The 20,877-nt window shown below is 44.7% G+C and overlaps 1 protein-coding gene across 1 annotated transcript; it reads right to left on the bottom strand.

Moving 5' to 3' along the window:
• Positions 1–271: 271 nt before the first annotated feature.
• Positions 272–19,387, bottom strand: alox5ap (arachidonate 5-lipoxygenase-activating protein). Its single transcript, XM_085999304.1, has 5 exons — positions 19,235–19,387; positions 19,035–19,116; positions 4,704–4,774; positions 2,652–2,733; positions 272–606 (listed from the first exon to the last, which is right to left on the bottom strand). The coding sequence occupies exons 1-5, from the start codon at positions 19,302–19,304 to the stop codon at positions 444–446; spliced, it is 468 nt and encodes a 155-aa protein (XP_085855430.1). The 5' UTR covers positions 19,305–19,387; the 3' UTR covers positions 272–443.
• Positions 19,388–20,877: the final 1,490 nt, after the last annotated feature.

Raw genomic sequence — 20,877 nt, 5'->3', positions numbered from 1 at the left:
TACAAGAAGCATCCGAGAAGGCGCCGAACACCTCGAGTCTCTTCGCCGGGAGCAAGCAGAAGCCAAGCGCAAACAGCAGAAGGAGCGCACGTCAACCCAAGCACCCCACCCGCCCGCCCCTTCAACCACCGTCTGCCCCACCTGTGACAGAGACTGTAGGTCCTGCATTGGACTCGTCAGTCACCTGAGAACTCATTGTTAATGTGGAAGCAAGTCATCCTCGGCTCCGAGGGACTGCCTAAGAAGAAGAAGATGGTGTCCTGAAAAATAATTAAGTTCTAGTTGAATTTTATTGGTACATCATAAAAGGAAATAATGTGGGCATTAAATTCTGTACTAACTTTTTAATCAAAAAGCCACAAATAGAACATGGTTAGACATGCTAGCAAATGAATGGAGCCATTAACGGTTAAATGATTACGTTAACAATGGCTCCTATTTGATTAGGGAATAAGAAGCAACGCAGCAGAGGCTTTTGTGGCTGTTTGAATGTAATACAGAAAGTTGATTCCACAGAAGTAGTTTGTTGCATAGTTGATAATTCCAGCGGTCGCCATGATGAACAGGAATGCCATTAAACGTTTTCCAAAAAAGAAACCAGGAAGGCTGTAAAAATAAGTGAAATGCAAAAGAATTTAAAATGCATCTTTAGAAAATCACTGAATATGTTTGCATAAATCACAATCCACAAATAAAAGTGCCTACAGGACCATCTGTATTAAGTAGCTCGTGAGCAAGCACACTCAGCAGCTGAGGTACTGACGTTACACCACTGTGACCTAAAGGTCATACCCCAAGAATGATTAATATTCGGCTCAGTTGAAGAACAGACATTTTTACAAATGCCCGCTTCATGGTGGTGAGCCTTGCCTGCAGGGACTGCATATTGGGAAATCCCAGGCGTGCTCCCACAATTTCCTGATACGCGCCCCCAAGGGAAAAAAGCTCACTGCTGCAAAGCACGCATTCATAAAACCAGCTCTCTTGAGCTTTATTAGTCCTCGGTCTCCTCACTCAGGTCAGTGTCACATCTTTGGAAGAACAATAATACAGATGCCTTGCCCTCACAAAAAGTACATCTCCAGCTGATCAATTGGATTAAAGAGTACTGGTATTAAAAACAATGATAATTTAGACTACAATGCACATGTTTCTCTCAGGTTGCCCAGTTACCCAAGGCTGTAGTGGAGGTATACTGGCCCCAAAATTGTGCGGCCGTTCTGTAGAACTCCCATCATCAATCCAGTGGGAATCTGCCAGAACAGCCTCAAATTCTGCCAGGATCTGGATACGTTGGGTCCTGGCCCTAAGATAGAGTTTCCTGTATGGTTTTGTGTGGGCAGAGGCTCTGCCTGCCCTACAAGGCCATCAATATAAGGGGGCTAGGCCAAGGGCAGGGACTCCCTAAATATGGTGGTCCTATGCCTAGTACCTCAGTCAGGATCTGGCATACAATCGGCTCAGGTTTGTCTGATCTCACCAGGCATTCCTGTCTGATTCAGGTGCAGGTGGGGACAAGTGGGGTCAGGTGCTGGTTCTTGACATCTCAGCAACTAGAAAAAGTTTGGTTCCAACTACCCTGTCCCATCCTTTCATAATTTTAAACACTTCTATCACAATGCTCTGTAATCTGAGTTGATCTAATGAAAAAAGCCTCAATTTTTCAAGTCTTTCTTCGTATTTGTATTTCTCAAAGCAGAAAGTATTCTAGTGAATCTGTGTTGTACCCTATTTAAATATCCTTCTTACAGTGGGTAACTTTAACCTAAACCCTCCCCCCAACAACAGATAGATGGGATCAGCTTAAATGCCCATTTTACACCCTGCCCCAAGTTTACTTTCCATTGACTTAGATTTGTGATTTAACTGTGGCAGATTTATCACTACACAGTGACCTGAATGAGGCAACATGATAAAGTTTTCAAAATCTAGCTACAAAATAGGACCATTGCCGACACTTGAACAAAGGGACTTGATTGCAGAAGATTTGGTATTTGTTAAAGGATGAGGAAATCACAATGTTCACCCTACTGATGTGGAAATAACACCAGACATTTAGACAGCTGGATGAAAGAGGAAATTGTTTCAAAATAAGATAGGAGTTAAAGGGCAATGTTGAGACACTACAGAGTTGACGGTAACTCCATGAGAAAGGTGGGCAGTGCGATTGCACCGCTTGCCTGATGTTCTCAGTATGAGGTCAGAGCCATTTTGAGAGCTGGACCTCATCTGATCGGCGAGCTGAACCAACGCTCACAGGCAGTTTGTCGATTGGGCTGGGTGGAAAAATGTTATCCTGTATAATGGCCTCTAGAAGCTTACTGGTGTGAGGCTGACTGGTGGTGCAGTGGGGGGCACTCTTCTGAGGTTGTGGTTGGGACAGAATAAAGAGAACTTTATTCTGGAACTGGCTATTCGATAAACCTGACCTGGTACAAAAGAAGAGTAACAAAACTGGAGAATATTTTCTGTTCCTCAGCATCAACATCTCAACCTTTACCCAATAAGCACAAAAATTCATCACATTTAAAAAAAAAGTAATTGAAACATTAAATACAAAAGACAAGAATTCTGGTGACTAATATCAATGATACCTTAAGTTACAGATCTACATTTAAAGTAGTGTTTGTGGAACAAAAAGTAACCATTACCTTTGACTGTTTTCTCCTAAATAGCCCACAAAGTATTTGTGCCTCACCACCAAATACAACAATCCAGCGAAGGCTGCAGGAGCTGACAAAAATTAAATCACAGAACAGGATTATTTATTGCAAAACAACAAGCCATCAACTCTTAACCACAGTAGCCTGAAAATATGAGCAAATTTAGACGATGCCCACTTCAAATGGTCTTTGCAGCAATTCCACTGAACTCTAAGAAAACAGAAAGAGTCAATTCTAAGAATTATGGGTTCTTCAGCAGTCGGAATACAAAGGATGTTTCACAGCCAGAGCTGGTAGACCTAGGCTGTCAAAGTCCCAAACCCAGAGATAACATTTAGGTTATGCAGTTTCAGCAAGAAAAGAGAGACAGAGAATGACTTAAAGGAATGCCAAGACAGAGAATGACTTAAAGGAATGCCACTTTTATCTGGTACTGTCTGGGTTTATCATTATTTAAGGCCAGGAAAGTAAAAGGTGTAATGAGCTACAAAAAGTCTTATAATTAAAATTGGCTCATTATAATTCCTTGACATGTATCACTTTAAGAAGGTTGACACCTAAAGTGAAATCTCACTCAGATTGGTCAGTTATCTGAATAGGGGTTACACCTTATGGAATTAAAGATTGTGGGGGTGATTTTCATGATGGTTCTCCTGATCATCTGCTATAATGTTGGCAGAAGAGCCACAGAAACCCTGGAAAAATGGCCTAAACACAGTTTTTTCAACCCAGCGGAGAGGCAAATGACCGAGGAGGGAATGGATGCCTCATCTACGAATGGAGATTCATCATGCTGGCATTCCCAGAGTTGAGCACAGGTGACCAGAGGGAGGCAAGATGGCCAACTCTGGAAGGATGAGTTTGTATGAGATCAGGCTATCTTATTGTTAAAGCTACAAGCTTAACAGTAAGATGCTGAGCTAGACTTTAAACATACCTTACGAGTTATTCAAAGCTGTTAACTTTTCAGACTACATATTATAAAAGATAAAAGGGTTGGATTTCCCTCTTGCCACCATAGGACAGTTGGGGTAGGTCTTCTGCCTGCCGCACCAACCCTCTCTGTGACTCCAATCTAGTTTCTTGGGTTGGGAATCATCAAGTATGGAGTTCAGGCTCCCAGTGGGATCTCTGTCACCAAGGGAAGCTTGCCACTGAGAAAGAGGAAGGTGCAGGTGCTGCTGCAATGTGACACCCATTGCACAAGTGGAGGCCACTTAAAGGGGCAGAAGAGCCTCGAAGATCTGAAGATTAATTTTTTTTAGGCCTCAGTCTGAGCTGAGGCCTAAAGAAGTAATATTGTAGGGACAGAGTAGAGGGTGAGGTGCCCAATACTGGGCTCTCTCCCTCCAAAATGGTCATCACTGGGACTTCTGCTGTTACTCCAGCGATTACTATCATCCCTGTCCTGGCAGCCTCTGGGGTCAGCGGTAATATGAGGGGAAGGCCTGAAAGCCGGGCAGATTGCTGGCCCACCTCTCCACCATGACTGATATGCAGCAGGTTGGTAAAGGGCAGCCAGAGGCCTTCCCTGCGGGGGTGGGAGGAGATAAATTTAAGTGGGGTGGGGGTATATCAGTAGCTTTCCCACACTATTTTCCTTGATTTTCCTCTGCTATACCACCTCATTTTGGAGGTAATTGTGGAGGTTTAATTGAGGAAAATCGAGCCTTAAATGTTGTGAATTTAGGATAGTAATTACATCTTGAGGTGTTGCTGAAATTTCATAAACTTCTTGCCCATCGTTCTCACATTGTAAAGCATTACAACCTTTTGATAAGAATTAGTACTTTGTAAGTTAATATCAGCCATTAATTCCCCTTTATTTATTGTAGAATAATCCATAATGATGCTTTATTTTTGATACAAAATACTACCGTAGTCTCAAAATGACCTGAATTATTTATAAAACATGTCAGAGGCATGAGAGGGAATATTAATAGAGATAAGTGAAGTAACAGAATAACAGAAATGCATGGTTTTCATTTCACAAACTACAGGTGGATTCTTCATATGTAAATTATATGAATTATACTTTACCCTGACTACAGAAAAGTCCAGCAGTCCACAGTAAAGCAAGAAACGTGGGATAAACCTCAATGCAGTTATGGCTAAAAACAAAACAGAAAATGTAATCAAAGGCAACATGAATTTGCTTGCAATGTTATAGGAACATAGGAACAGGAGTAGGCCATTCAGCCCCTTGAGCCTGTTCCACCATTCAATGAGATCATGGCTGATCTGTATCTTAACTCCATCCACCAACCTTGGCTCCATATCCTTTTATACACTTGTCTAGCAAAAATCTATTGATCTCATATTTAAAATTATCAATTGAGCTAGCATCTACTGCTTTTTGTGGGAGAGAGTTCCACACTTCTACCACCCTTTGCCTGAAGAAGTGTTTCCTAACGTCTCTCCTGAATGGTCTGACTTCGATTCTAAAGTCATGTCCCCTTGTCCTAGACTCCTCCACCAGAGGGAAAAGTTTCTCTCTGTCTACCCTATCAATTCCTTTCAAAATCCTAAAAACTTCAATCAAATCACCCCTTAGCCTTCTATATTCCAGGGAATACAAGCCTAGTTTATGGTAATCTCTCCTCATAATCTAATCCTTGAAGCCCTGGTAACATTCTGGTGAATCTGCACTGCGCTCCTTCCAAGGCCAATATATCCTTTCTAAGGTGCAGTGTCCAATTATAGCAATTATTTTATTGGAATTATCATTGGATAACAACATTCATTTAGGCAATTGGAATAAATACTGGTATTAGAAATTCCCCTGTTACTACACAAAGCTCCCCAGAAACTTGCAACATCTTAAAGAAAGACATGTTTCTTTTCACTGAGACTGAAAAAGATTCATCTATTTGTCTGCCTGGTCACCGTGGTTAAGTAGCTATATTATTTCAGTTATATAGGCCTCCTGATCACAAATGAAATGGTAGGAAATGCATCTACAATATTTGAGGATTATGAGGAAAATTGAGAGGAATGCAACTGTTTGAATTGAAAAGTTACATACATGAAGTTATGGAAGCAATCTTGATGTATAGAAATATAAAGAAAAGGACAACTGCAATGACAATTGAATGAAGTTATAGTGAAGCACTTGTTCAAAACCGAACTGATTTAGGGAAGGAAGCCTGCCGCCCTTACTCGGTCTAGCCTATGCCTGACTCCAGTCCCACACCAATGTGGTTGACTGTCCTCTGAAGTGGGCTAGCCAACCACTCAGTTGTATGAAACCACTATAAAGAATCACCACACAGACTGCAGTGGTTCAAGAAGGTAGCCCACCATCACCTTCTCAGGGCAGCTAGGAGTGGGCAATAAATGCTAGCCTTGCCAGCGACAGCCACGTCCCGAGAATGAATAATAAAAAAGTGCTCTACATCATTTAAAGGATTTATTTCAAATATACATTGCTCAGCCAAAGATAGGGAAGTGACAACAATGATTAATGGGGAAGTTAAAAATAAGGTCATGAAAATCTGAAGCCTTAATAAAAACCTTCCCACATGGTAATAGTGCTCCAACTTCAAAGGAACTTAAACTGGCAAACCATGACATTGAAGACTATGAAATGGAAAATTGGCCATATCGAGATATACGATTCTAGCAGTGTGAAGATGAGTCTAGCTTTATCATCAACAATAAATTTGACCTTTTTATTATCTTGATAATTTCTTCCCCCAGTTTTCCCCTCGCCTGTGCTGAATAAATGATTATTACAGACACCCAGACTCGAGCAAAGGATTCATGTTAACTATGAAGGAATGAATGAGCTCTAGGCATTAATATTTTGGAAAAGTATTTCTTTCCTGGAGTTTCCATTTTTCTCATTATTTTCATAGTACGGTCCCATGCCTGTCACAGTTTAACAACAACTTGCATTTATATAGGGCCTTTGCTATCATAAACACAAGAGAAGTGGATGTGAAGCAGTAGCAGAAGAGTTGGAAGAGATAAGAGAAAGCATTGTTGAATGATAGCTTTGATGAGACTTTTGAAGGTGGGGAGGGAAGTTGTTAGTGTGAGAGTTTCGGAATGCATGGCTATACGGAGGGAGGGGAGGATGCACAGCTGGCATATAGGGTTGAGGGAGGTTGCAGTGGGAGTGTGGAGCAAGGCCATGAAGGGATTTGTAAACAAGGATGAGAACTTTGATTAAAATGTGTTGCGGGACAGTTAACCAATGAAGGTCGGCAAGGACAGGGCGACAGACAAATGAGATCTAAGTGAGAAATAGGATGCACCTGGGAGAGTTTTGGATGAGTTGGAATTTGTATAGGAGGGATCTCTAGTGGCTGAGGATTAGAGTGCTAGAGAAGTAACAAAGGCATGGCTGAGAGCTTCAACAGCAATTGGAGTGGAGTAAAGGCTGAGGCAAGCAAATGTACAGAGGTGCAAATAGGGAGTCTTAGTGATGGATTGGATAGGGGGCTTGAAGCTCAATTGAGGCTGCACGTTGTTGGGATGTGGCCTGAACCTGAAATCCAGCCAAGTTCAGGTCATATCAGGAGGAACGCATTTCAGGTGTGCTCTGTCTGACTAGCGCCAGATGCATTGGGGGTGGGGGGGATGGAGGAAAATCAGACCTGAAGTATTAACTTGAGCTCTTGTTCTGTCAATATTGACCAGAATTCCACTTTCTTATTGCTAACTAGTTAGCCATGCTGGAAAGACAAAAAATGCAGTTGTCAACATTTGGTGAGAGCAGGATTAGCCATGGTTGTGACCACTGCTACAGTCAAATAACTCAACAAGTAGGTTATAAGAGCAATAGCTGTTTATGTGAGGTAATATGGTGTCTGTGAAACTATATCGTAACATTGTCATTAAAAAGAGGTAAGGCGGCAAAATTACAAGAGAGCAGAATAGTTCTGCGAAAATAGTTTGTGTATTTATGAACTTTAAAGCTGAAGAAGATTTGATATTTCAAGCAACCACTTAAAAAAAAGTGGTCTGCTATAACATGAAATAAACCAGATGTGGCATCACATAATTTGAGACTTTAAAAATATGAGTGCAACTTTATGCCATGCAGTGTATTGCTAAAGAGGAAATCCCTTTCTTGAAGTTTCCTGCTCATGTTCTGCTTCTGAGAAGTATCATCCAGATGCTTCCATGACTTATGACATGGGTTTCTTATTGTGCAAAATTCAGAATGTGAAAAATACAGTTCTGTGCTACCAGTCTCTGGCAGTATACTGGCATCATATAAACAATGGGATGCCAATCAATTGTGTGGTTAAATTATATCACATTGTCCAATACCATACCTGTGGTGTTTAGATGCCAAGAGGGTATTTGAAATACTGAATAGTAAAGTTAGTGATTGAGAAAATTGGGTGATTTTGGAGCTGATTGAATTGATATGAATGTATGCGCTGAGTGAGGTGTTAGGATCACTTTAAAAAGGAAAGTTGGAAGTTAGTCTGTGTCACAAAGTGTCAGGCTGAGAGTTCATTACCTGCCAAATTCACGATCTCTCCCAGATTATGAAGAGAATGTAGCAAATGAGGCCAGGCTCTTTCTTCAGAAATACTGGGTCAATCAGCATTTGACTTAACTTAACAGAAGTTTACAGAGCAGCATTGCTGGAACACAAGGAACAGGTAGTTTGCCTACTTTCTCAGCTAGAAAATGGTGCCTGATACAGAGGATGCTAAAAGGGTAAAACCTAAGAAAGTAAGGTTAAAAATTACCTGGTATCCTTTCATTCTGTGTTACATAGGCACAGCTAGTTACTGGCTATGCTAGTTACTCAAAAATCAGGTGGAAAAAGTGCACAACATGTTAATAAGAGTATAGAACCCGAACATTTTAGTCTCAAATTGAAAGTGTTGTGATAGAAACTTGCAATCTCAATCAGGATTACAGTGAAAGCACATCATCAGCAGCTACACATCAACAATTTAGCCATGTCTTTATGTCATCGATTGTGCGGAATCATTAGACCTCTGATCTTTAATTTCTTTTCTCAATCCCAACATCTTTTACATTTTATCACCTCATTAAGCACCAGATGTCAGCTGTGGCTTAGTGGGTAGCACTCTCTAGGTGGGAGGGGCTAGGAGTGAGCGGGTGCTGCTGGGTGCTTGATTGCTGCAGGAAGTTGGAGTGAGATTGTAAAAAGTTGGTGGTGAGTTTTTTTCAGGTTTTAGGGCCTTTTTGGTCCTGGGAGTGCCGGGCCCCTCAGAGGACAATGATCCCAGGATGAATTTAATCAGGGGAGAAAATGTTGGGGGAAGGGAGAAAAAAAGGCCCAAAGATTTGGGCCGAGACCCCAGGAGGTATGGAAAAGAAAACACGGTGGTTGTTCAGTGCGAGGATAAGGAGATACGAGCTTGGGATATTGGCCCAGAAATTCGTGTCTCCACGGGTGAGTATGCGATGGGTACTCACCCGTAGGCCCAACGGAAGTGCCGGTATCGTGCATGCACTGCACATGCGTGGGAAACCGGAACTTCTGTTCCCTTAAAGGAAGGGGTTCACAGGTCGAACGCGTGCGCTGGAGAGGCAGTGCGTGCGCCTGGAACATACGTTTTTTTGCAGGTTTCTCCGGGAGGGTAAGTCTCCAGGAGTTACACTTTTAAAAAGCAGGCGCAAGGCCTGCTTTTAACAAGGTAAGTGGTGAATTAATTAAAATTAAAACATTTTTTCCACAGGTTTATTATTTTTAAATACTTTAAAGAAAGGTAAGTTTATTTTTAGCCCCGTTAGAAAATGTAATTAATATTTTCAAAAATTTAAATTATTGTTTAAAATAGTTATTTTATGTAATTTATAGTTATTTTTAAAATGTGATTTTTAAAAAAATTTATTTGAAGTTTTAGTTATGTTTTGGGGCTCATAGTATTTATAGTTTTGACAGCTCTTCCTATCAATTTTATGAATGGGCATTCCCTGCTACCATTGGCTCTCCATGACCCACGTGATCCCAGGGGACGCTTCGAACTAACTGCGCCCCTGGGATACGCAAGCACTGTGCGCCGGCAGTTGGAGGAGGCCCAGGATTGGAATCCCACAGCACAACGGCCGGCGCGCAAGGTAAGTGCAGGTCGGAGGCTTGCACCTGTGGGAAGCCTCTGACCCGAATTTCTGGGCCATTATCCAGGCGGTACATGAGGCCTGTGGCGGGGGAAGTTGCTTTACCTGCCGACCAAAGCCGAACATTGGATTTGAGGTGACGGTCAGTGTCTGAGAGGAAGTGAAAAGACTTTTACTGAGCTTGAAGATTGGAGATAAGTTCTTGGAGGTATCTCTGCTATATTCTGAAGAGGTCGTGGTTTCATTCTTAAACCTGCCAGTTTATATTGAGGACGATATGTTAATAAAAATGTTGGAGTCTTGGGACATTAAAATTTGCTCGTCAATAAAGAGGTTATACTATCCAGGAATGCGGGTAGCAGATGAAACCCGTTATGTAAAGGTGCAGTTCCCAGAGTGGGTGAAGTCATTGCCGTATAGCATGAAATTCGAGACAATGGAAGGAGTGCAGTACTTCCGGTTACTGGATGATAACCAGGTGAAGGTTTGTGATTATTGTCTTGGACACGACCAACTTGTAAGAAGCTGTCCAGGCTTGTACTGTTATAACTGCGGCAAGTCTGGACACATCGCTCAGAGCTGCAAGGTGGAGAGCTGTGGGGTGTGTCACAAAGACCCCACCCACTGTGAGTGTGAGGCAGAAGGAAGCCCCTTGAGTGATGAGGAGATGGGAGAAGGAGCAGGAGGTGTGAGTGGAGGAGTGGATTAGGTGGAGGCCACAGCTGGTGAATGGAAGGAGAAGAGTGCAGGAAGAGGCCGAAAATTGCAGAGCAGAGAACAGGATGGAGATGGTGGAAAACACACCATAATATGGCTCGGCTTTCCCTACAGAATCTGGTATCCGCGGGGAGAGAGGAGACGGGAGCAGGGTGCAAGGTAAGTGTAAGTACTCCAAAGAAAGACGGGGAGTCGGACATCTCGGAGCAGGAGGGGGCAAGACAAGGAGAGGGTGCAAGAAGCAGGAGCCTTAAAGGGGCAGCAGGAAGGGAGCGGGGAGACAAAGACGCCAGAAGGGAGCAAGATAGGTGCAGATGCGCCATTGTCTCAAAGAGAGAAGAAATGGGGAGCAAGGGTCAGCAGTGGAGATGAGGCCGAAGGGAGTGGCACTGTTGGAGAAACAATGATAGCAGGAAGACTTTCTAAGGGAGATTATGGCCGCGATTTTCTCCTCGATGTCGGAATGGGTGTGGGTCAGCTGGTTTCTGGGTTCCGGTCCCGCCCCAGCTGCCTCCGCTCCACAGACGTGATTTTCCCTTGATTGGCCTTGTTAAGCCTGCGGGCATACCGGCCAATTAACAGGAAGCGGGTCTGATTACGTCATTTGATGAGGTGTCATCTGCCGGTTTCCTTAAAGGGACCATGCACAATTTTATTTTGACAGTTGATTTTTCAGTGTTTGACAGCATTGAGGTGCTGTAAACACTAACAATGACTCCCTCCATATGCTGGAATAGATGGCAGCTGCAGGTAAGATGACAGAAGCAATCTGTCACTGGTGAGAGAGGTTCTCCCAATGAGGTGGCACTGGACATACAGTTGGATTTAAAAACTTAAGCTAAAGAAATCTGTATATGTATTAAAAATGCAGTAACCAACATTTTCTTTGCACTGAAACTCACCATGTGCAACATGGCATCCTTGACACTTCTGCAGCTGTCATCTTTTCACAAACATCAGACCAAACTCTCAACACACCACACTTACCTGGCGTGTTGTCCGGACATCATGAAACCCGACCCAGAAGCGGGAAAATCGAAAAACAGCCTTAAAACTACCTGGTAATAGGCAGTTAATTGCCTTTAATCCGTTTCCCGCTGTTAGGTGTCGGGTCCATTTGCAAATCGGGGACCCGACACTTGGGAAGGTTGTTTGGAGGCAGATTGACGGTGGGTGCGAAACCCCCCGTCAATCAAAATGACTTTAACCTCTGACCCGCCTCCAAACCCACCCTCTGAGCGCTGGCAGAATCGCGGCCTCTGTATCTGATGAGGGATGAGAGGTTACAGAAGAGCTTGAGAGTGAGGAGTCAGAGGGGGACAGAAACATGGAAGTGGGGGGGGAGGGGGTGACATCGTGTGGAAAGGGAAAGGTTAGTGAGGGGCAGAAGGAGGGAGAAGAGGCAGCTCCTCGGCCCAAACCTAATGTAAGGAAGAGGCTGAAACTGCAGGGAAGGTTCAAACAGGAGGGGAAAAAGAGCCGGAGGCTGCAGGAAAAAGCAACAGCTGCTCAGAAAGTTGGGAAGGAGCATGAGAGGAGGGAAGGGCCGGAGCTTAAATAATGGGGGAATTATCAGGCACACTTCCCTTATTCGGAGCCATGATTACTAAAGAATTTTTAAAGTACAATAGATTAGTATATGTTATGGGAGCCAAATTAAAATTCAGGTTTTGATGTTAATATGTGGTGGAGGAATGGCTGTGCAGAGCAGCAGAATGGATTTGTATGATACAATGGAATGATCACGATGTTATAAATGTTTTTAATGTTCAATAAATAATATATTGGATAGCACACTCGCCTCTGGGTCAGTAGAGTTGTGGGTTCAAATCCCACTCCAGGGACTTGGGCACAACAATCTAGGCTGACACTCCAGTGCAGTGCTGAGGGAGTGCTGCACTGTTGGAGGGGCTGTCTTTCAGATGAGACATTAAACCGAGGCCCCGTCTGCTCTCTCAGGTCCCATGGCACTCTCTCAAAGATCCCATGGCACTCTTTCGAAGAAGAGCAGGGAAGTTATCCCTGGTGTCCTGGCCAATATTTATCCCTCAATTGCCAGATATTCTGTTTTTGTTATGTTGATTATCACATTGCTGTTTGAGGGAGCTTGCTGTGCGCAAACTGGCTGCTGCATTTCTCACATTACAACAGTGATTACACGCCAAAAAGTACTTCATTGGCTGTAAAGCGCTTTGAGATGTCCAGTGGTCGTGAAAGGCGCTATATAAATGCAAGTCTTTTTTGCTTTCTGATTAAAGGTCTCAGTGAAATTTTTAAAAAATTAAATTGCAAAGAAAATCAGTATCAAACTCCAGAAACTTCAATTACGCTAATATCAGGTGACCTCAAGCTGTGCTGCCTCTAAATTTTGGGGCTAAATCTACGGCAGTGTATTATTCATGTAAATTCAGGAAACTTGCAACAGCTGGTCTTTTGCATGGGGAAGGCGGAGTTATTGAGCAGCAGAGGCTTGAAATGGACATATTGTGGAACTCCAGCATATGATCGAGGACATTCCTGCATGTTGACGTTTCAGCATAAAACCAGAGTAAATCAATTATGCACAAATCTCCTTGGAATAAAATGGCACAACATCGCATTTACACCATAGTTACACCGAAACTTTCCTGGAAATTCCGAGCTCTTAGATTCCAAGCGTTCATTGCCCTTTTGAATAAAGAAATTCTAATATGTTTTAAACTTCAGTTTACTTTTTACAGGTTTAGAATTGTCTTGTGGCCCTACATCCTTAGCTACTTTGAAGTAATACTCCAGGTTTACTTTATCTGTGCCACATAATAAATGAAGTCTCATTTAATATTTTAGCTCCCTCCCCTACAATCAGTATGTCACCAGTAGGTGTTCTGCAATTATTATCGTGGTTACCCAATGGAACAGCTTCATGCCATGGAAATGAGAACGGCTCCTGTACCGAAATTAAAATTCTGCTTTATATTTAAGATATAAATTGGGATGTCTGGTGAGCAAACTATATTAACATGTAAGAAACCACGAGCACAATCTAGTGTAACCCACAAGAACCATTTATTACTGAAAGTATTTCCTTTCTAATAGAATCGATTGACTTTGGGCTAGAGATTCTGTCGGGGCGCTAACTTTTGAAAAGTAGAAAAAGCAGGCCAGGTGCTAATGATTCTCTCCTGCTAGGCAATTCAGCTTTAGAGCTCCAAGAGGGAAGTGGAGCGCTAAATCAAGCGCTAACCACTTCTCTTAGGGCACTAAAGTCCAAGGCCTAGAAATTCGGTATGGCCCCGCCAGGTCTTTTGCGCCCGAAATTTTGCGCCCGCCAGGATTCCCGTAGCGCCCGCCTAAAATTCAGTTGCGACGGGCCAAGACGGCGGCGGGCGCTATTGCAGGGTTTGGCCGCCTCGCTAGGGGCGATGAATGTCACTTTCAGGCGACCAGCTCCCGCTGCGGCACCCGATGCGGCAGGCTGGGGTACTGCAGGCCTCCTCCTTCTCTTAAGAAGGAGCTGCCTGCAGCCGTCAGATCACCGGTGGATTCCCCCGGCAAATGAGCCCGGCACCACGGAGAAGTGCCGGGCTCGCGGGACTCAGACATCAATGCCGCGGGGGGGGTGGTGCAGGAGTCCGGGGAGGGAGGTGCGGGCAGGCGGCCGCCGGGAAAGCGGCCGGCCGCCGCTCCACCTTTATGCGCCGGCCTTTCGGAGCTGCAAGACCCCGTTTCACAAACGCTGTTTGCGGCTGCCACGGGCGAGGCGGCCGCAACTGAATTTGGCCATCGGGCCGGAATAGCATTGCAACCGGGGCGCTGCGCACACCGATGACGTCATCGGTGCCGGCGCGGCGCTACCGGCTAACGCCGATGTTAGGGTCCATCTGAATTTCGGGCGATAAAAAACTTCAGGCGCAAACCACTTTATAGCCAATAAGTGGGCACAAACGCGACTGAATTTCTAGGCCCAAGAGCGGGGCCGGTAGCGTCAGAGCGCTGAACAATTTGGAGCGCATCGCTAATGGCATCAGAGGCTGCTTCCCTTGCTTCAAGGGAAGGGCCAGTGATGGTGCACAACCTACTTGTCGGCAGGTCTGCGTTGCAAGGCGACCTGCGCGACTGCCATTACAGCCCCAAACACCCTCTCAAAGTGGAGGGCTTGGACATCTAGCAGCAATGAAACATCAAAAACTTTGAGCAGGCACCAGACTGGTGCAAGCTGGTTGGTCTACCTGAAAACCATTCCCTTTAATTAGCGCTCCCCAAGCAGCCAGCCGAGTTGACAACGCCTCCTCTTCGTGCCATTGTTCACACCTGGCGATACAGCAGGCGGGGGGGGGGGCAATTTTCACATCCGGGGCGCACATTATGACGTCATGATCTGCGAGGCGCTAGAGGCCCAGGCGGTAAGAGTTAGCGCCAGTGATAAACTGCCACTGAAGTTCGCAGGCGTCGCTGCATTCGCCGTGCCCGGTCGCTAACCCCTTAGCGCCCTGTTAGCGCCCCCCAGGCACGAACTGGAGGTGCTAACCAATCGAATTTCTCCCCCTTTATTTCTGTTGGAACGTATTGAGGTATTTTGCAACCAGAATTAATTGAATTCTCATAGAGTCATAGAGTCATAGAGTTTTACAGCACAGAAAGAGGCCCTTCGGCCCATCGTGTCCGCGCCGCCCATCCATCCCTGTCCTGTCTAATCCCATTTTCCAGCATTTGGTCCATAGCCTTGTATGCAATGGCATTTCAAGTGCTCATCCAAATGCTTCTTGAATGTTGTGAGGGTTCCTGCCTCTACCACCCTTTCAGGCAGTGAGTTCCAGATTCCAACCACCCTCTGGGTGAAAAAGTTCCTCCTCAAATCCCCTCTAAATCTCCTGCCCCTTACCCTGAATCTATGCCCCCTTGTTATTGACCCCCCTACTAAGGGGAAAAGTTCCTCTTTATCTACCCTATCTATGCCCCTCATCATTTTGTACACCTCAATCAGGTCCCCCCTCAGCCTTCTTTGCTCCAAGGAAAACAACCCCAGCCTGTTTAGTCTTTCTTCATAGCTGAGGCGCTCCATCCCAGGTAACATCCTGGTGAATCTTCTCTGCACCCTCTCCAAAGCAATCACATCCTTCCTATAGTGAGGCGACCAGAACTGCACACATTACTCCAGCTGTGGCCTCACCAGCGTTTTGTACAGCTCCACCATAACCTCCCTGCTCTTATATTCTATGCCTCGGCTAATGAAGGCAAGTATCCCATATGCCTTTTTAACCACCTTATCTACCTGTTCCGCTGCCTTCAGAGATCTATGTACATGTACACCAAGGTCCCTCTGACCCTCTGTACTTCCTAGGGTCCTACCACTCATTGTGTATTCCCTTGCCTTATTTGTCCATCCAAAATGCATCACCTCGCACTTTTCAGGGTTAAATTCCATTTCCCACTTTTCCGCCCATCTGACCAACCCGTTTATATCGTCCTGTAGCCTGAGGCTTTCCTCCTCGCAATTTACCACCCCACCAATTTTCGTGTCATCTGCGAACTTACTGATCATACCTTTTACATTCTCATCCAAATCATTTATGTAGATCACAAACAACAAGGGACCCAGCACCGATCCCTGAGGTACCCCACTGGACACAGGCTTCCAGTCACAAAAGCATCCTTCGACCATCACCCTCTGCCTCCTGCCACTCAGCCAGTTTAGGATCCAACGCGCCAAGGCACCCTGGATCCCATGGGCTCTTACCTTCTTGACCAGTCTCCTATGCGGGACTTTGTCAAAAGCTTTACTGAAGTCCATGTAAACCACATCCACAGCATTTCCCTCATCCACCCCCCTAGTCACCCCCTCGAAAAATTCAATCAGATTTGTCAGACATGATTTACCCTTGACAAAGCCATGCTGACTATCCCCGATTAATCCTTGCCTCTCCAAGTGGAGACTAATTTTGTCCCTCAGAATTTTTTCCAATAATTTCCCTACCACAGATGTTAGGCTCACTGGCCTGTAATTCCCTGGTTTATCCCTGCTACCCTTCTTGTATAATGGTACTACATTAGCTGTTCTCCAGTCCTCTGGTACATCCCCTGTGGCCAGAGAGGTTCTGAAAATTTGTGTCAGAGCCCCTGCAATCTCCTCCTTTGCCTCCCACAGCAGCCTGGGATACATCTCGTCCGGGCCTGGGGATTTATCCACTTTTTGGCCTGCTAAAACCGCTAGCACCTCCACCCTCTCGATGCTAATATGTTCAAGTATGTCACAGTCCCCTTGCCCGATTTCTATGTCTGCATCGTCTCTCTCCATAGTGAACACAGATGCAAAAAATTCATTTAAAACCCTGCCTACATCATCTGGCTCTACACACAGATTGCCACTTTGGTCCCTAATGGGCCCTACCCTTTCCCTGGTTATCCTCTTGCCCTTAATATACTTATAAAACATCTTAGGATTTTCCTTTATTTTGCTCGCCAGTGTTATTTCATGGCCCTTCCTCGCCCTCCTAATTTCTTTTTTAAATATGCCCCTGCACTTTTTATACTCCTCTAGGGCTTCTTCCGTCTTTAGTCTTTTGTAACTGCCAAAAGCCCCCCTTTTATTTCTAATGCATTTTTGTATATCTCTTGTCATCCAAGGTTCCCTTTGCTTGTTGGTCCCACCCTTGACCTTTACAGGAACATGTTGGCGTTGTACTCTCTCTATTTCCCTTCTGAAAGTCTCCCACTGTCTTGATGTGGATTTTCCTGTAAGTAGCTGCTCCCAGTCCACTTTGGCCAGATCCTGCCTTATCATATTAAAATCGGCCTTCCCCCAATTTAGAACCCTTATTTCCGGGCCGTCTTTGTCTTTTTCCATGACCACCTTAAATCTCACCGAATTATGGTCACTGTCGCCAAAATGCTCTCCTACTGACACTTCCACCACTTGCCAGGCTACATTCCCCAGAATTAGGTCCAGTATCGCCCCCTCTCTTGTAGAATTTTCTACATGTTGGCTCAAAAAGCTCTCCTGGATGCACTTTAAGAATTCTGCACCCTCTAAGCCTTTCACACTCTGACTATCCCAATTTATATTGGGGAAGTTGAAATCCCCCACTATTATTACCCTATTATTTTCGCACTTCTGAGATTTGCCTACATATCTGTTCCTCTATCTCCCCCTGACTGTTTGGGGGCCTATAGTACACTCCCAGCAAAGTGCTTGCCCCCTTTTTGTTTTTAAGTTCTACCCATATGGCCTCATTAGAGGAACCCGCTAATATATCATCCCTCCTTACAGCAGTAATTGACTCCTTAATTAATATTGCAACACCCCCTCCCCTTTTACACCCCCCTCTGTCTCGCCTGAAGATTCTATACCCCGGAATATTGAGCTGCCAGTCCTGACCCTCCCTCAACCATGTCTCCGTGATAGCAACAATATCGTACTCCCATGTGTTCAACAACAACTTCAGTTCGTCCACCTTATTTGCAAGCCTCCTTGCATTAAAATAAATGCCTTCCAGCCCTGCCATATTCCCTTTTGCCTTCGCATATTTGCTCTGCCTTGTTTTTTTCTCTGTATTTGGCTGTAAATCACCCCCTGCTATAGCTCCACTCTGTACCCCATCCCCCTGCCGAGTTAGTTTAAACCCCCCCCAGCAGTGCTAGCAAACCTCCCCGCAAGGATATTGGTTCCCCTCTGGTTCAGGTGTAAACCGTCCGACTTGTACAAGTCCCACCTTTCCCAGAAGCAGACCCAGTGATCCAGGAAACTAAAGCCCTCCCTCCTGCACCATCCCTTTAGCCACACATTCATCTGTTCTATCTTCCTATTCCTATACTCACTAGCACGTGGCACCGGGAGTAATCCAGAGATTACAACCTTTGAGGTCCTGCTCTTTAATCCTTCACCTAGATCCCTAAATTCTTGCTGCAGGACCTCATCCCTCTTTTTACCTATGTCGTTGGTACCAATGTGGACCACGACCTCTGGCTGTTCACCCTCCCCCTCCAGAATGCCCTGCAGCCGCTCAGTGATATCCTTGACCCTGGCACCAGGGAGGCAACAAACCATCCTGGATTCACGTCTACGGCCACAGGAACGCCTATCTGTTCCCCTTACTATAGAATCCCCTACCACTATTGCTCTCCCACTCCTTTTCCCCCCTTCCTGGGCAGCAGGAGCATCCCCAGTGCCAGGAAGTTGGCTGCTGCTGCCTTCCCCTGGTGAGTCATCCCCCTCAACAGTATCCAAAGCGGCATACCTGTTTGAGAGGGGAATGGTCACAGGGGTCTCCTGCACTACCTGCCTGCTTCTATTGCTCCTCCTGGTGGTCACCCATTTCCTATCTTCCTGTGCAGCCCTTCCCTGGGTGTGACCAACTCACTAAATTCTATGGGAATTCGTTGATTTTAGTGCAATTGGCAACAGTGATTACTGTTGAGAATTATGTAGCTGATTTCTCTCAATCTAGCCTGAGTTCAAAGTGATTGAAGAGTCGATCTTATCTTAATGAAATATCACTGTTAATTTTAAAACAGTCTTATTATTGTAAATAAACGTTCTTAAACAGTGGTTATTGTTCTTGATTTTTTTTTCACTTTACACTAATACAAAGTTTGTAGAAACTTATCGTTTCCGTGACTTACTTTGCAACACTGACCCGGTCGAAAGCTGTATGTCTCGAGCGCTTCTGGGTGGATTCGTTCTGCACTGTGTACGCAAAGAATACTGGAACAGAAGAGTACAAACAGCTCTGAAAAGATTGGTCAACAGAAGCTCTTTTCCTAAAGGAAGTCCAGGCGCATTAACTTCAATGCAGGTGTGCACACTGGCTGCAAGTTCTTACCGTTCTGGAGAGCACTGAGCACAGTGATGGTGCCCAAAAAGATCACATTGTCCAGAACATCAACATCCATATTCACGGTCCCTGAGCACAGGAGGTATTAAGAATAAAAGGAAGTTGCCTCGCTTCTTATCTCTCGATCGCTCGCTCACACTTCCGATTTTTCTTTTTTGTTGCATACAGCGGAACAAGACTGGTCTGTTGAGGGGGGGAGGGGTGGGGGGCAGACAGCACAAGCCCATGATCTCCATAGTGTCAAAGGAGCTTCTTGGTCAACGAAGAACAGTGAGGTTGATGGGAGGGAACTAGTAAAGAATGCACCGCCTCACTGACAAATACACGGAGAATTATCGTTGTTATCATAGAATCCAGCACAGCAGGAGGCCATTCGGCCCATTGTGTCTGTGCCGGCTCTTTGAAAGTGTTATCCAATTAGTCCTACTCCCCTGTCCTTTCTCCATAGCCCTGCAAACTTTATCCCTCCAAGTATATATCCAATTCCCTTTTGAAAGTATTAAATCTGCTCCCATCACCCTTTCAGACAGTGCATTGCAGATCTTAACTCCCTGCATATATAAAAAAACATTCGCCTCACCTCGCCTCTGGTTCTTTTGCCAATCACCTTAAATCTGTGCCCTCTGGTTATTGATCTTTCTGCCCCTGGAAACAGTTTGTCCTTATTTACTCTATCACGCTTATGTCTGAGTTAATACAGAATGTGGGCAAACCCAGGTTAGCATATTCTGAAGCAGATGAGAGTTAGTGATAGGATCCAAGTATATAGTGATCAGAATCTAATGGTGAGCTGAAAACCAGCATCGGCAAGGAATATCAGGAGCTCCAATAGATTTCTTAGGCAGTTAAAATTATTTAACAAAGTGTGATTTCCCTCCCCCCGTATTTCTACAAGAAACAGTGCAGGGGACAAAACCTCTCTACTGACGAACTTCTAAATTAGGCCACCCCAAGACTTTGGAGATGTGTTTTCTGCAGAGCTAGCAATTGGTTTACCCCCAGAACAGTAAGCGATCTTTCAACGGGACCTGAATTCTCTTTATTATCATCACTAACATTACAGTTTATGTGATGTTATGAGCAAGATGAGCTCAAGAAGCAAGTAACAGCAACCAATGATCACGGAAGCGTGACCACACAAATCCTATTTGTAAAGAAAAAAAGATGGTTCTGTGAAATAGACAATTAAAATTTATTTGCCTCGTCACCTTGCTTGCTTGACGGCATGGTATTTGTGAAAAACAGTCTAAGGTTTGAATTTAAATAGATGTGATAAATTAAAGAAATTCATAAAACAGTACAATTCAGAGACATTTACAGGCTGCACAGGGTTTTAGTCCTATCTCTCGGCTTTGCTATTCAATGAAATTTTCCATCCAGGTACATTAATATCATGGTTTGGTTTGATGTCACTTTGCGTTACAGATAAAGGACTGAAAAGCACAAAATACAGCTGACGAACGCAAGAAACGCCCTTGGCAGTGCTGCAGGATTTAGGGGAAATAAGTCACATGCAAAACTAAACTGTGGCTTCTGTCAGGATCTAGTGCAGTTACCTAGGACCCGCCACTCGGTGTTCACCACTGTCTCAGGCTGTTTGTCGTTGAATAAGAAACAGAAATTGTTTGCAA

The sequence above is a fragment of the Somniosus microcephalus genome, chromosome 10 (assembly GCF_052327205.1).
Source record: "Somniosus microcephalus isolate GS21.2 chromosome 10, FLI_Smic_1.0, whole genome shotgun sequence".
Taxonomy (NCBI): domain Eukaryota; kingdom Metazoa; phylum Chordata; class Chondrichthyes; order Squaliformes; family Somniosidae; genus Somniosus; species Somniosus microcephalus.
The sequence above is the reverse complement of the archived record's forward strand: the minus strand, read 5'-3'. Positions and strand labels throughout refer to the sequence as shown.

What these genes read in the sequence shown, in the direction of transcription:
- alox5ap (XM_085999304.1), bottom strand. Translation starts at nt 19,304, where the DNA reads ATGGATGTTGATGTTCTGGACAATGTGATCTTTTTGGGCACCATCACT. An exon ending in GACCGGGTCAGTGTTGCAAA is followed by an intron (nt 4,775 to 19,034) that starts GTAAGTCACGGA and finishes TTTTGTTTTTAG; the next exon opens with CCATAACTGCATTGAGGTTT. An exon ending in TGGACTTTTCTGTAGTCAGG is followed by an intron (nt 2,734 to 4,703) that starts GTAAAGTATAAT and finishes AATTTTTGTCAG; the next exon opens with CTCCTGCAGCCTTCGCTGGA.